Source organism: Pyrgilauda ruficollis, unplaced genomic scaffold (genome assembly GCF_017590135.1).
Source record: "Pyrgilauda ruficollis isolate IOZ18807 unplaced genomic scaffold, ASM1759013v1 scaffold12, whole genome shotgun sequence".
Lineage (NCBI taxonomy): Eukaryota > Metazoa > Chordata > Aves > Passeriformes > Passeridae > Pyrgilauda > Pyrgilauda ruficollis.
Window position 1 is genome coordinate 2603235 of NW_024510321.1, and position 15713 is coordinate 2618947.

The 15713-nt window shown below is 48.8% G+C and overlaps 2 protein-coding genes across 2 annotated transcripts; both read right to left on the bottom strand.

Annotated features, from left to right (window-relative positions):
• Positions 1 to 1026: 1026 nt before the first annotated feature.
• LOC121365022 (solute carrier family 22 member 13-like) lies at positions 1027 to 5439 on the bottom strand. Its single transcript, XM_041488855.1, has 6 exons — positions 5203 to 5439; positions 3786 to 3889; positions 3200 to 3354; positions 2059 to 2167; positions 1438 to 1669; positions 1027 to 1038 (listed from the first exon to the last, which is right to left on the bottom strand). Exons 1-6 carry the CDS (start codon positions 5437 to 5439, stop codon positions 1027 to 1029), a joined length of 849 nt encoding a protein of 282 aa, XP_041344789.1.
• Positions 5440 to 8516: 3077 nt separating this feature from the next.
• Positions 8517 to 12925, bottom strand: LOC121365027. The gene is made up of 2 exons (XM_041488867.1): positions 12804 to 12925; positions 8517 to 11370 (listed from the first exon to the last, which is right to left on the bottom strand). Exons 1-2 carry the CDS (start codon positions 12923 to 12925, stop codon positions 8517 to 8519), a joined length of 2976 nt encoding a protein of 991 aa, XP_041344801.1.
• Between the last annotated feature and the right edge of the window lie 2788 nt (positions 12926 to 15713).

The window sequence follows — 15713 nt, forward strand, 5'->3', positions numbered from 1 at the left end:
CCTGATCCCATCTCCAGACATGGCCAAGTTCCACATGACTGGGGTGATTTTGTGCAACAAAGCCAAAGCACAAAATGAATATCAGCACCAGGAACATCTGGCCTGGACTTGGGACACTCCAGCCCTCAAAACACTATTTACTAGAACACAAAGAGATTGGAAACCAAAGGGTGCAGCAAATCTGAGCAGCCTTCTCCTTCTTTGAGAGTAGTAATGTGCTTGAGGAGATGAATTCATCAGAGAGCACTGAAATACATCCTCTGCTGGCAAACAAATTAGCAGAGGTGAGGAGCCCACCCTTCTCTTCCTTTTGCATGACACTAGATGACACTTAATTGTCATGACTGAGCTGGCAGCAGCCAACTAAAGGTCACTGTAAAAGGCTCACCGTGACTGAGGAAAACAGTCCAAAGCCCACACAGTTTGGAATCGAATTGCAGAATTCCCATGCAATTCAGAAAACTTCTACAGCTGCTAGTAGAGAAAATAAATGGAGATTGCTCATTGGAAGACTTTGAAAAAATAAAGTCCTTATTGAACTCAGCCACTCTGCTTTAACATTGTTTTTGCATTGTTTGTGTCTGATGGAAACAAAGCTCATTTCCATCTGCATATTAAATTACAGACTTACAGACTTCTGTGTAGAAAACACTCCAGAGCCAAGAGCAGTTACAAAGGCCAACTGTGAAACAGTAGGAAAAAAAAGAGTCAACACCATTTATTATTCACATATTGCATTACAAGTGTCTCTTATCAAACTCAGAGCATAATTTATATTATTCATGTAGAAATTCAACTTCAACACCACACAGAAAGAAAAGCTAAATACGTGTGTGACAGGGGTGCAGTGACATCCTGATCAAACGTCGAGGCTTGGGCTGACGTGCAGCCCATCAACCCAAGGGACTGAGTGCAAGAAGGACAAACCCAGTGCCTGTCTTTGCCCAGTACAGCCACTCTACTGGTGATTTGTTGCATTTGGGTAAAACCTTACAAAGAAAGACCTTGTAAAATCATAGTTCAGGCCTATGGCTTTGGCTGGGTACAGCAAACAGCTGGCCTGACGGGTATCCGTGAGAATCAGCCTGGCAGCCTTTACCCGTGAGAACCATCTGACACCTGTGAAAATAAGAAATCTGTACTCTTGAGAAACCATGAAAAAAAAAAGTAAACATCTGTAAAGAAGAAAGCCTTTATCATGCACGGACAAGAACAACTACAAACCAATGAAGTGAGATGCAATAAGTGACTAACCAACTAGAATTAAACATGATGCCTTTAGAAAGCCATATGAACATGAGCTGTGAAGAATAAGGACTGGCTATGGTGGATGAGAAAATATGTGTCTTTACTGCAACAATGATTTTTATTGCTGAAAAACACGACAGGGATGGTTCCACGGGTACCAGCTTGCAAAGGACTGGGGAACATGCTCACAGGCTGGGAAGGTTCACCTTCAGGGATGCCAGTGAGGATGAGACATATCAGGCCAGCCAGGAACAGGAGAATGCCCTGCACTTTCTTCCTTCCAAACCACTCCAGCAGGAAAATGCAGGAAATTCGAGCTGGAAGCTCCACTGCCCCAAAGGCCAGCTGTGTCAGGTAGATGTCCAGACCAAAATCTGTCACGCTGAGGCTCAGCCCATAGTAGACAATGCTGTCTGCAAACCTGAAATTCAATTAAAGCGGAGTAGAACATGTCACCAGATGGTTTTCTGGGGCTTTATAACCAGAAATTAGAAAGGTTAGAACACATGCAACATTCCTAACACATTGGTAACAATCTCAGTTTTGGTTCTAGTCAACTCCTTTGACAGTTGTGTGAGATGTAGTTGCAGGAAATAAAGCTGAATGGGTCTTCATATGGTCAGCAAATTCTAGGCTGAACCCAAGATTGCCAAAGCTGGAATTACTCAAGCCTTTCTAACAAAACCCCTGCCTGGGGAGAGAGGGGCAGCGGGAGGTGTGGGCAGGGGTCAGCACTCCTGCACTGAATGTGGCCCCGTGGCCACCCCCAGCCATGGAGGAAGGAGGCTCTGATGTGGGAGGACATCTCACCTGAGGATGGTGGGGAAGAGCTCAGCGGCGTAGACGTAGGAGGTGGAGAAAGCGGCCGTGGCTGTGAACTTGCCAATGATGGCCAGGACAGTGATTACCACGGGCTGGTCTGAAAGGGAAGAGGAGAAACAACCACTGTAACCTCCAGGGGGATGGTTCACTTGGGACCAGAACTCTCTACTGTGGGATTTCTTGGGATAGCCCTTTCTAATAGACTTGGTAAGCAAACGTACCACCTAACGCACTGGAAATGATCCCCCGCATAGCCTTACCTGGAAAACACCCTCTGGCAAAGAGAACCCAGGTTTCTCCTGAGGCCTTGGGCATTTTCTAGATCTGCAACTGAAGTGAGCTGCTGAGCCAGCACAGGTGTTTGGGGAGTGCTTGGTTGGAAATGCCATGTCCCTGACCTGGAAAGCATTGGGAAGCCCCACTGTTACCTTCCGTCTCACTCACAACCCTGGCACAGTAGCAGGGCTGGGGTATGGACTGGGGCACAAACAGATGCAAATAAATGAGGGGGAGTGGGCATTTGCTTTTTCTCTTCATCTAAGAAAGGGAGACCAGGTGGCTTTTAAAGCACTTCTTCTGCTGTAGTTTTCTGCCAGGAGGTGATGGTGTCTAGTGGGTGGGTGGTGGGTAATGGACACTGCCTGCCAAGGGCCAGGAGCTGTGGGAGAACCAGGCACAGCCCTGAGGGAGAAGGAATCCAAGGTGAGGGGAAGGCAGAGTGCTGGGGAGGAAGCAGCCTGGGCTGTGACAGTGGGGGCAGCTGAGCCCGTGGGAGTGAGCGTGGCTCTGCCGGGATGGGAGGATGGCTCTGAACAGAGGTAGGGATGTGCAGGGCCCTGGCCAGCTCTGCTCACAGGCTGGGAAGGTTCACCTTCAGGGATGCCAGTGAGGATGAGACATATCAGGCCAGCCAGGAACAGGAGAATGCCCTGCACTTTCTTCCTTCCAAACCACTCCAGCAGGAAAATGCAGGAAATTCGAGCTGGAAGCTCCACTGCCCCAAAGGCCAGCTGTGTCATTCTGTAGCTAAGAGCAAAAACAAAGGTTCAGGCTTTGTTTTGGGCTCCCTTTTGTAATTGTGTCTTGTGAGGCCACATCTGCTGCCTCAGGGCAAGGGCCTCCCACTCACCCAGGGATACGCCTACAATCATAATTCCTGACACTGCAGCTCCCACGACACACCTGAAGGCCATGAACACATAGAAATGGGGCACGAAGGCAATTCCCAGGCCAAACACCCCCTGGATGAGGATGCAGATGAGGAAGACTGGCCGCCTGCCTATCCTGTGGAAGGAGAGGGAAGGCCCAGTCAGTACCTGGAGAGACCCCGAGAGGAAAGAGTAGAGCCCAGGAGGGATGCAAAGTGATTTGAGAACCAGAGCAGATTTGACATCCATGTGAGCATAGCTCCTCTATTTCTCCAAGAAATAATGTGCAGATAAATCGGTGTCTCCAGTGTTGACCCATCCTGGTAAAGCCTGAGACACCAGCAGGGGCTAAACTTGTGATTCCTGAAGAACCCCCCCACAAGGCTGTATCTGCCTCTCTTTTCAACCTCAGACATTTCCAGACCTCTCAGGGGGTCCCAGATGCCCAGTCTCAGGCAAAGGGATTGCATCCTGTGAAGGTTCAGTGCATTCAGAGTCTCCCCCTGGTCTGGGCTGTCCCTTGGTGCAGGGCAGTGTCTCTGGGAAGGAAGTGTAGTGTTTCCTCACCTGTCACTTAGCATCCCAAAGACCATGGCTCCAATGAGAAGCCCAGCCATGTAGATGGACTGGGAGACGTCGTTCAGGAACGCCCTGTCACACACCAGGTCAAACTGGAGGAAGAAAAACACAGAGGCTGTTGCTTTTGACAGACTCCAGCTGCTCTCTGGGGTTGGGCAGCCTTTCTGGTTGGTGGTGGATGCAGGATCTGGGTGCCTGAGCTCTTGCTCCAGCCCCTGGGGGCAGAGGAGCCCTCACAAGGGCTTGACTCCTTCAAGGTGAGCACTTAGGACACAAATGAGTGGTGGGATGGGCACTCGAGGTGCTCAGCATGGCTCTGCATGGCCATGAGGGAGCGTCCTGGTTGTCAGCTTTTGTTTAAAGTGTGGCCTTGGGGTGAGAGCTGTATCAGCTTTCTTCTGTGGTTGAAAAGGCAGGGCAGGGTGGAAAGAGGAGGAGAGCAGTGTTTTTTACTGATGAAGGAGGAATGGGAAGGGATGCAGCTGCTGACACCTCCAGAGAAGCCTTGTCTGAAATGGACTTGGTGCTTCAGGGGCACCAAGGAGCCTTTGCAAATGCCAGAGGCTGGACTTTGTCCTCTGTCCCAGCTCCATGGAAAGTAGTGGTGAGAAAGTGCTGGAGCTGGCAGGTAGGAAAGGAGGGAGGAGGAATGAGGGAAAGTGAGAAAGGAACAAAGGTCCACAGAATCATGGAATCATTTAGGTTGGAAAAGACATCCAAGAACATCAAGTACAACCTTTGACAGATCACTGCCATATAAACTGAAAGGTGGGAGATAAGGCAGAATGCAGAAGCTGAGGATGCTGATAAACAAGGCTTTTGCTGAGCTGCATGGCCCTGGCATGTCTTCTTGCAGCCCTGAAGGTTCCTGGAGACGCAAAAGTATCAATGACAAGAACTCGGAAGGTAAATGTCTTTCACAGAGGAGATGATGTGAGTAGAAGCAGGCTAAAGAAGAGGGGATAGTGTGGCAGGGATGCCCAAAAGGTCCCTCCAGGCAGATACACCATGAAGTTAAGGGTCTGGATAGTGGAAAGGGGACTGATAGTGGGCAGAACATGTGCTGGACTCCCACCCCCATGGTCCCTGCCCGTGCCCTCCCCAGGCATCTTCACCATGGCCTTCCTGTGACAAGCTCCCAGGGATTCCAGCTGCCATCTGTGTGATGGAGGCAAAATCCTGCAGTAAATCTCAGCCTGCCTGCACCACAGCTGGCACAGGCTGGCTAAAGCTCAGGCTGGGATATTCCACCCCCTCCTTTCCACACCCCAGCCCATCAAGCAGCAAGCACAGACCTCGGTCAGGGTCAGCAAATTCTAGGCTGAACCCAAAGCCTCTAGATAGGCACAAAACTTCACCAAGGCCTAGGGATTGCCAAAGCTGCAATTACTCAAGCCTTTCTAACAAAACCCTCAGTATGATCATGGATCATCTTGTTCCCATGCCCAGACTCCGTCAGGTTGGGGCCGACGGCGCGGATCCAGCTGGTGTCACAGTGGTGAGGCACTTCCACAACCATGAAGACTTGGCCAACCATTTGGAAAGGATTGAGAAGCAGTGGGAGGGAGAGGAGCAGGATCAGCAGTTTCTGGTAGAGCCCAAACTCCCCCAGAGCCCTCAAAAGATCCCCAAACTCAGCCATGGTGAGCACCTCTGTGGGCAGGCTGCGCTGCTGCCTATGCCTTAAATAGGCAAATATTAATGTTTAAACTGTGTGAGCACTAAAGCCCTAATCCAGAGTGATAAAATGAGCACCTGCACTGGCACACCAGTCCATTCTGATGATACAGTGCAGTGCTCCAGGCTGCACTTTGTCACCAGCCATTCCCTCCCTGCTCTTGGGGATAGAACAAAGGTGCCAGAGCACTGCCGCTCTTGGGGATGGTCTAGTGACATCTTGTCCTTCTCCAGCCTGAGAAGTGTCACCTGAAGGCCTCCTGAAGGCCGCTGTGCTGCAGCACAAGGTTTGTGTCTGAGGCATGAAGTTGGGATTCTACAAATGAGGGTTAATTTTGCTGGGGGTGGGGATGCAAACAGAGCAAATTTGCTGCTCCCATTAATGGTTTAATGACTATGTAGCGCATCCTGGAGACAGAGAAATGTAAGGGAATATGGAAGAGGAGCAGAAGAACACTTCTCCTCTGGAGCAGGAAATATGTCTGGTAGTGCAATAGACTTGCTCTTGACAGCTGTGTCCCAAGCTCTCTGTTTTCATTTGTAGAAACCCAGGTTACTCATAAAACTAGATCTAAGCTACAGTTTCTTGGGCTAATCCTAGAATAGACCTGGCTGAGAGAGTATCCTCAGGGAAAAGAGCAGGTTACACACACAAACATTCAGAGCACACAGGAATTGGGAAATGACACCAGCTTGGCTTTGCCTGAGGTTCTGATGTCACTTGAAAAGCAGATTGATCTGATTTCTGCTGCACATCTGAGCTGCTTCCTGGGTGGACTCCCTGAGTGGCTTGGGTCTTTATTCCTGCTAAACTGGCTGTCTGCATTGCCCTCAGTGTGTGAAATTTTGTGTGTTATTTGGCAAAAGTTGGTTTTACCAGAGCTCCAGGCTGCTTTTACCAGAGCCATGAACACATCACTAACCTGCTCATTGCAAACCTCCTCTCCAGTGCTTTGTCTTTCACTCTCAATGCCCATAGGATATCTGAGCCCCACACAAAGTCACTCCTGGGTCACACAACCTGGACTGGTGTTTCAGGAGTGGGAATAGTGTATTGTGTTTATGCAAGTCAGTAAAGGAGAAGAATATTGGATTTTAAAGCATCACCCTTAAGGTGGAGTGGGAGAGTGAGATCACACTGGTTAGCGCTGTTCAGAGTAAAGGAAGAGAGGAGTAAATGTTGCTTACAGTTGTGTAAATTCACACCAGTGCTGTGCCTTTATCATCTGCACACACCACACAGCCAAACATCACTCAGCTCTGCATCCACATCCTTGGATGAGTGGACTTGCTGTTTTTCAGAGACATTCCCTGAGCAGGAGGCTGAGCTGAACGACTTCCAGACATTCCTTTTACCCTAAATGCATCTCTGGCCTTTTGGTGGGATGACCTGGCCAAGGAGATCTGCTCTGGCAGAGACATTTGTCCCTGTCCTGCCTTCTCTGTCAGTGTGCACCAAGCTCAAGTCTTCAGGCTCACCCTGTTGTGCGGCTCATGGTCTTCCCTGCCATTCCTCAGCCCCCAGCTGAGGAATTTTCTGTGGCAAAGGTCCAATTTATGAGTATAAACCCTCCCTGGGGGTGACCCAGATCTGAGTGAGTTTCTTATGCTAATGCAGATGTGACTCCTTCCCTAGAGCTGTTCTTCCAGCCATGACCAGCCAGGCTCTTCTGAAGCCCTGGGAAACTTCAGTCCTTTGTCACCCTCAGATGACATTTCTCATGGAAAGATGTCTTCATAACTGTCTCCATCAGCTAGGGCTGATGGGTCAATCCTACATGGTGGAGATCTCTCAGGGAGGAAGGCTGGGGCAGCCCTGCAAGCTGCTCTTTGCTGCAGCCCCACTTGTAGGGATCCTGGGCTTGTTTCTCTCTTCCAGCAGCTCTGCCCAGGTGGGTCAGTAGGGCTTGCAAAGCCTCCTGAAAAAGGAGAAGCCTCTGCCAGGGAGCATCAGAAACCAGCAGGTCTCAGGATGGGACAGCTGGAAACCTGTGCATGCATGTCAGGGACAAGGGAGGGGGAGCATCCCAGAGAGAAGTTCAGGGAGAGAAACCAGTGCCTGGGAATGAGGCCCAGTGCAGGAAACAGAGCATGCAAATTGATGCATGAATTCATGGAGTTGGCTTTTCTCTGTACATCAGGAGTGACAGTGGCTGGAGACCCCTTTGGACACCTCTGTGCTGGGCTGAATTTTGGGGAAATGGATTTGTACCCACCCCTCATGGTGCTTCTGCCTTTCTCTTCTTCCTCTGAGAGCTGGCAGGGCGAGATCAGGTTTATGGGTGTCATCTGGTAGGGACAACTCCTCTGGGCCATCGCTCTGAGCCCCCTTTGCACAGGTGACAGGGCCACCCACCTCCCGCTGCTCCAGTGAGAGGTGTCTGGTCTCTGGAGCCTCCTGTGCACCTCCAAGCCCAGCCTGGCCAGGCTTCAGGCACAGCTCTGAGCCAGCAGCTCCTTTACCCTGAGCTCCCTGGCCCACCCCAAGGTGAGACTGCCTTCAGCATTTGATGAATCATATAAATCGCAAGGATATCCCTTTTTTCCCTGATTTATGTTGATAGAGCAGTTTCCCTGCACAGAGCACTGACACTGCTTTGCAGTAGATGCAGTCATTAAACAGCTTTATTCCTCCAGCAGATCTGACAGAGTCAGCGTGACTTTGGCACTGGTGAGGCAAGGAGATTGTTTGGGTATTTATTTTATTTTATTTTATTTTATTTTATTTTATTTTATTTTATTTTATTTATTTCATTTCACTCCATTTCATTTCATTTTGTTCTATTTTAAAAAGTAATCATTTTAACACCTTTATATATTTTTTTAAAATTTTTTTTACAGACAGCTGATTAAAACATGTGAATTGATATGCTCTATGACCCTTTTCAGAGTTCACGTGTTCATGCTTTGACCCTCTGGTGTTTCTCTTGAGCTTTTTTATCATGAGTATAATTGTTAACTCCTATAGCATTTATGTTATGTAATATTTCTGCAAAGGGCACTCAGGGAGGAGCAGAGTGCAGTGGCACAGGGAGAGCAGATTTAGCAATGTCCCCACACCTTGAAAGACTTCAAGACACCAGGGTTCATTTCGCCCTGAATCCCTTCCAGGTCTCTCATATTAATCTCATCCTGCCCATCAAGAAGCGAGAGGCTGGAGGTGTCCCAGAGTTCTAGTGAGGTGCTTGTTTCTGATGAGATTTCTTGGAAAAAATCAAAAGGATTTGGATCAAAGAGAGGTGGAGTTTCTGCCTCTGAGTTTTGCAAATCTGAATTTGGAGTTTCATTTGCTTCACTGGGGAAATCTTGTCGTCCAGAAAAGAACAAGTTACTACCCCCCAGAAAATCCATGTTGCCAAACTGAAGCTCAGCTTCCTTGCCTAACTCTTCTGAATTGCCTGGTGGAAAAAACATCCTATCCTGTGCCCCTGTGTCCTGGACATCCAAGCTCAGCAGGTTCTGGGTTCCTTGCAGATGAGCATCATGGTGATTCCTTTCCCTGGTGAGATTTTTGCTGTTGTCAGCTGCAGGCCCAATCTCTGGAGAAAGCTGCAGAGGGTTTGTTCCATGATTTGAGCTTCCTGCAGATTCCTTCTGACTTTTCTGTCCTGGCATGAGAAGGGGCCAACAGCTGTCGTGTGGCTGCCAAACCTGACTATTTAAAGACTCTTGGTCATGAATGTCAAGTTCAGTTCTCTCACATTTGCCATCATGTGACATGGCTGTGCTGGGAGTTGACAACAGGACATCAGTCTCCTTGCTCTCAGCAGGGCCTGAGAATCCTCCAGAGCTCTCCTGGATGTGTTTAGGGAACACCTCCACCTTTCCAGGCTGTGGCAGCTGATCATTCTTGGAGGAATTTTGCTTTTCTTGGCTGCAGGATCTGAGGAGGCCCTGGGCCTTTTCTGTCCTGCCATCAATATTTGCTTGTTCTGAGGATCCTGCAGGTTTTTCTGGTGCACTCTGCTTCTTCTCTGACGAGTGACCAAACAAAGTGGCAAGGGCTGACTGGGGTTTTGTGGGTTTCCTCTGGGTTGTTGCTTCTTTCCTGGGAGTTCTGCCTTTGTCTTCAGAGCCAAAAAGGGTAATGAAGGGGTTTTTCCCCAGCCTGAAACCTTTACCTGGTGTCTCTCTACAGGCTCGGCTGCTTTTGGCCTCCTTGCTCTGGGCCCCGGTCTGTGACACAGGCCCAGTGCTTTCCCCTGGAGGTTTTATATCTTTTTCTTCACCTACTGGATGGCCTCTGCATTTGTCCAAGGATGTATTTGGTTTGGAATATTCTGATGTCTTGGCTGGTTGCTCAGAAATGTGCAAGGTGTTTTCACTAAGAACTTCCCTGGATTCCTTTGACTTGCGCTTGTTGACTTCATCATGTGAGGGGCAAGGGGCACAAGTTCCTTTCAGAGGTGTGTCAGTTGATACTAGAAAATCCTTGCCAGATGATTTAGTATCCTGTCTCCAAATACCCTCATGGGTGTCACTTTTCAGTGGGCCACATGTGTCCTGAGGTTCTGTTTCTTGTAAAGAGGACACATTGTGATCATCTGTCCTGTCTGGACAGCCAGCTGAAGAGACTCTGCTCTTTTCAGCTTCATTTTCCTGACATGCATGCTCAGGACTGGGTTCTTCCAGAGAAGCTCCCATAGTTGCTGGTTTATCTTCTTTTGTCTTCTCAAATTCTGCCCTTTTTCTCTCAATTCCAGGCAAATCACTTCTGCTGGATGGCTGCATAGCTTCCCCCAAAGTTAATGGCATCTGTTTGCCAGGGAATTCTCTGGTGTTTGCCTTTGATTTCTCATTCAACATTTCAGTGATCTCAGGTGACACACCCAGCCCTCCTGGCTCCAGGGAGCCAGAAGATACAGAAGAGGTCCTCAACACTCCATGGGGGGAGTGGGCTTGTTCAGCTTCATCTTCAGGGGGATCAATATCCTCAGCTGTATGTTTTAGCTCTGTATTTGTGGTGTTTCTGGTTTTGGGCTCTCCTGGCACATGAATGGCCTGTGTGCTGTTCATTCCCTCTCCAAGATGATGCTTGGCCCCTGCAGTATCTGGGGTGGCTGTGATCAGCTCAGGCTTGTCATCTGTGACTGTGCCTCCTTTGCTGGGTGTGCTCAGTGACACGCAGACCTTGTTTTGTGTCACTGGCACCTCTGTGGCAGCGAGAGTGCAGCCCCCTGTGCCCCCCAGGTACACCCTGGGCGTGGGTTTGGTGCTTTGGTGTGTGGGGTGGGGAGCAAGGGAGGCACGAGGCAGGGGTTTCACAGGCTCCAGGATGGGAGGGAGGGGGACACAGGCAGGTCCTGTGTTCTGCTGGGCTTGGCCCTGCTGGAATGCAGCCACTCTCTGGGACACCTTCCCAGCCCGCTTCCCTTCAGGCACATCCCCATCCCCAGCCTCTTCAGGGCCTCTCTGCTCTCTGTTCTTGGGCCAGGAACACGCCTGCTCTCTTTCCTTGGTGTAGGTGATTCCAGGTAGGAATCTTCCCTTCTCCACTGCTCCCTCCTGGCTCCTGAGCACTATGCTGCCTGCAGCCTGGTAGGCTTGCAGGCTCAGTGCAGGATTTTTCCAGAAACACACTCCATTTCCAGCTTTCCCATCTACAGCCAAGGCTGGTTCTGAAGGTGGCCAGACTGCTCTGAGCTTGTTCCCTACGAGGCCAGCCCTGCTGTTCCTGTGCTCAGCCAGCTGCAGATCACACTGTGCATTGAAGGATGTGGGTTTCTCTCTTTTTTTAGTCTTTTTGGCCCTGTTACACCAGTCCTGTGGCTGTGGACCATGCTGAACCTGGTGGTGCTCCATCCTTTCCATCTCACTTCTGCTTCCAGCCCCAGCCATCAGCTTGTAGTGGACTTGGCAGTAGAACACCCCGTGGAGGGCAACATAGTTTTGCAAGCTGGAAAACACACATTGGCACAGCTGTCAGTGGCTGTGTGGGAGGGGAGCTGTGGCACTGATGGACAGGCTTTCAGCAAAATCATTTCTCATTGGGGAAGGGAGGGAGGGAGGGAGGGGGTTGAAGAATGAAACCTTTCAAAAGTAGTGTTGGCTTTCTCAGAATATGTTTGATTTTTCTTTCAAACACCAAAACAACGTGAAAAATTAAACATTTCCTTGCAGTACCTCTGGGGGCTGTAGGCCAGGTTATGTGCAATCCCTTTCTCATTTACAAGCCAAGCTATATACCAGCACTTCATCTCTGCCCCTGTATGCACAGCGTGAACCTTATGGTAAAAGTGCCCAGGGCTCCCATGATACAACAACTGCAGGATGGGAGGAAGTGTCTGCAGAGCTGGGGGCAACAGGATTTCAAGCAGCCTCACAGGGGGTGGCTGTCTCAGCCACTGAGAAGCTAAAACAAATCAGCTTTGTGCCCTGGGGATGGGGAAGCCAACTATGTCCTGAGATGCATGGCAAAGAAAAGTGAATGTTCCTCTATATTTGACTTTTTTAGAATTTCATGTGGAGTACTTAGTCCAGTTTTGGGCTCCTCACGGCAAAAAAAGCATTGCTGTACTGGAAGGAATCCAGCAAAAAGCCACTAAAGTGGTGAGGGACCTGTGTGACCTGAGGAGAGGCTGAGAGCTGGGTTAGCCAGGAGAAGGTCAGGAGGGAGAAACTCCTGGCTGGGTGTGTCTATTTTATGGTTATGGAGAAGACCAAGCTGGAGTGCTCTTGGAGAGAGGCAGTGATAGGATGAGAGACAATGGGAACAAGTTGTGACACAGGGAATTGTGATGAGATGCAAGAAAAGCCATTTTCACTGGTGTTCAGCTGTTCAAAGGGGGCCCCAACGGAGACTGTGTAACCTCCAGCCTTGAAGCCATTCACACTCTCCTGGACATGTTCCTGAGCTCCTGGCCTCCTTGGGCCTGAGAAGGCTGGGTGGAAGATTCCAGAGGTGCTTTCCAACCTACCTGGCTTGATGTGAAGCTTGGGAAAATGATTTGGTGCTGGACAGTGCTGGGTAAATGGTTGGACTCAATGATCTTAGAGGCCTTTTCCAACCTTAATGATTCTATGAACAGAGGAGGCACCCAAATGACTCCTCCAACGACATTTCCTATCAGTATTCCCAAACTGTGAATATTTATTGTAGTTCCAGCTCACCCTTGCACCATCATCCATGCAGATTCCTGATCCAGTGGTGTCTGAAGGCTTGAGCTGGGCAGACTTCACCCTCCAGTGATGGAGATGGAATCAGGGAGACTGCCCGGCCCTTTTTCTCATTTCCTGAGTCCTGCTCTGTCGGAATTACCCTTGGACAAATTTGATAGAAACTACTTGGGCATCCCTTAAAAAGAAATGCTCCTGAGTTCCACCACTCACCTCAGCTTCCTCCCGCAGACCCGACAGCAGAAACACGAGCGGTGCACACAGACCTTGTCAGTGACCACACGCTCCATGGGGTACACAGGCTTCAGGCAGGAGGCACACATTTCTTTCAACATGGGCTGAGGAAGGAGAGACTGAGGTTAAATAACTGAATCATGACCAGCTGGAAGTGTATCTGCAAGGTAATTTACTGGATTTCCTGCTTGTGTTGTGTTTTCTTGTTGTTCTCTTGCAGATCTGTTGTGAGAGTTCAGATTTCTGTCTGACTCAAGTTGCCTGTCATCCTGGATGGGTCAGTGTTTATTTTCAGTCAGAACAGAAAGACAGAACACCCTTGCATCTCTGATGAGAAATAATATGTTCATTTGATTGAGAGTAAATGATTCATTCAGTTGAAATATTTAAAAACCTTGAGTGAGGTGAGAAATTTTGCTCTGACTCAAAAACTCTGTGCAGCTCCTGGAATCACTGATATCTCACGGCTGCTCACACAGACATAGTCCAAGCCCTGGAAAGGCAGCTCATTTCACTGTAAACCTTCCACAGCTCCATGGATCTGGTGGTTTTCTCCACTGTTTTTACTCTCTGGATTGTGTTGTGAGCCACAACCAATTCCCCAAACACCTCTTTATGTGAAAAGCCCAGAGAATCTCTCTGGAATTCATTACCAGCACCAGCCACAGTAGTGGAGAGAGAGAGAGGGGAAAAGAATCTTGGCTATCAGCCCAGCTGCAGAAATAGCTCCAGGTGTTCTGCATGGTCAAGTGACCCAGAGGCAGTGAGGATGTCTCCGTGCACCCCTCACTGTGGTGCAAAGCAGAGGCTCAGCTGGTGGGTTAATCTGAAATGCAGGTCTTTCCAAAGCCCCAGAAGGAGCACAGCTGGGCCCAGCCTAACTCTGACAGATCAATGCTCTAAGTACTGACACTCCCTCACATCAGGGCAACTCTGCCTCTTTGTAGGAGCTTATTTGTCACAGTTTTGCTGGGGCTCTCTGATCCCTCTGTTTTTTTCCCATATGTTCCTACCCTGGTTTGCAGCATTTTCAGCTCAAAGAAAAGGCAAGTTCACTTTCTGCCCTCATGTGGAGTGGCTGATTTTAGCTGTGACCAGAGTAAACAAGTTGGCATCCAGAGAAGCTGTGGGTGCCCCTTCCCTGGAAATGCTCAAGGCCAGATTGGATGGACCCTGAGCAACCTGATCCAGTGGAAAGTGTCCACACCCATGGCAGGGCTCTGAAATTAGATGATCTTTAAGGTCCCTTCCAACCCAAAACATTCTCTGGCTCTATGTTTCTATGAAACAGGAGAGATGTTTCTGTATCTCAAGAGATGAGTGGACATGAACAAGAAGAAGGCAGGGAACAAAATCTTGTCTTTTGCTTGCAACAGACACCTGGGGAACCAATTTTTAACTTTTAACTTCCATTTGTCTGAACATACCATTAAGGCCAAGTCATCTTTGTTTTTGTGACAACACTTTCAAGAAGATGAGTTTAACAACCTGAGGTTTCTTTCTTCCTTCTAGAAGGAAACATGTAAACAAAATCCCTGTCTTTCCTTCAGTCTGAAATGATCCCAGCACCCCTCTGCTCTTCCAGTCCTTTGCAGAGAGCAGACCATAGATGTAAGTGACTGCAGAAGTAATGGGTGTCTAAACTCCCAGTATTCTCAATGGAGAATTAAGGGAATATAAAGATTCTAAAGAATCTAAAACATCTACCCTGAAACAGGCCCATGTAGTTTTACAAAATTGATCTGCTTGCAAGGTGAATTTCACCAGTGTGACTGCAGAACTTCCTTTGCTGATGATGAGCTCTCACCCAGCACAAGGGTCTGTGCCCTGGCAGGGAAGAGTAACTTAAGATGTTTGTGTTATATAAGAAAAAAATATGCTTTTCTTTAATCGTGAGCAAAGAAGGAAGCAGAGCTGTTTAGCAAACAAGCAGGATCTCTCTCCTCTGAACTGGAAATGAATGTCTGAACTCCTGGAGTGTCATTCCAAAGTGGGGTAACCATTTATGGGGGATACTGCTCTCTTTCAGTAGGGGGATTTATTTTCAATGCTCCTTGTCTGACACATGGCAAACACTCCTGCTCTTCAGTGGTGTACTTGCCAATGGTCTGGAAGATAGAGAGGTGATTAGAAGCAATTGAATGGCTCTGTGGGCAAGGAAATGATCCTAAGGCTTCAGTGGAAAGCAGTTACAGGCTGTTCCTGGAAGGCTCTTCCAGCACACTGCTGATTACTGCAGTGCTGAAAGTTACAGCAGGATTATGTCTTATCAGCTGTTGCCTTTTTTTCCTTGTGTGAATGGAAACCTTTTTATAGCAGTGTAGGTCAGCCTGAAAATGCCTGTGTTATTGATAAGGGGAGAGGCTGGGGAAGGGTCAGGAGCACAGGGCTTGTGAGGAGCAGCTGAGGGAGCTGGGGAGGCTCAGCCTGTGGAAAAGGAGGCTCAAGGGGCACCTTCTCACTCTCTACAGCTCCCTGACAGGAGGGTGCAGCCCAGTGGGGGTTGTCTTCTCCCAAGCAGAAAGTGATAGGACCAATGGAAATGGCCTCAAGTTGTGCCAGGGGAGGTTTAGATTAGGTGTTGGAAGATATTTCCTCACAGAAAGGTTTGTCAGGCATCAGAACAGGCTGTCCAGGGCAGTGGTGGAGTCACCATGCCTGGAGGGATTTAAAAGATGTGTAGATGTGGTGTCATCGTGATATTTTTATGAAAATCATTTGCTAAGATTTTTCTCCCATTCTAGCTGAGAAGTCTCAGAAAAGAAATGTAAACAATTAACTATGTGATGGCTGTGGAATGTGGTCTGGACATTGTTTACCAACAGGTGCATCTTTGACTGGTTCATTTGAGTTGTTTCTACTTAATAACCAATCAAAGATCCAGCTGTG

Coding starts and splice junctions, on each gene's coding strand:
- LOC121365027 (XM_041488867.1), bottom strand. CDS start 12,925: ATGTTGAAAGAAATGTGTGCCTCCTGCCTGAAGCCTGTGTACCCCATG. Junction 11,371..12,803: donor GTCTGCGGGAGGAAGCTGAG/GTGAGTGGTGGA, acceptor TGTGTTTTCCAG/CTTGCAAAACTATGTTGCCC.
- LOC121365022 (XM_041488855.1), bottom strand. CDS start 5,439: ATGGCTGAGTTTGGGGATCTTTTGAGGGCTCTGGGGGAGTTTGGGCTC. Junction 3,890..5,202: donor ATGATCATACTGAGGGTTTT/GTTAGAAAGGCT, acceptor TTCTTCCTCCAG/TTTGACCTGGTGTGTGACAG. Junction 3,355..3,785: donor TTTGGGATGCTAAGTGACAG/GTGAGGAAACAC, acceptor CTCCTTCCACAG/GATAGGCAGGCGGCCAGTCT.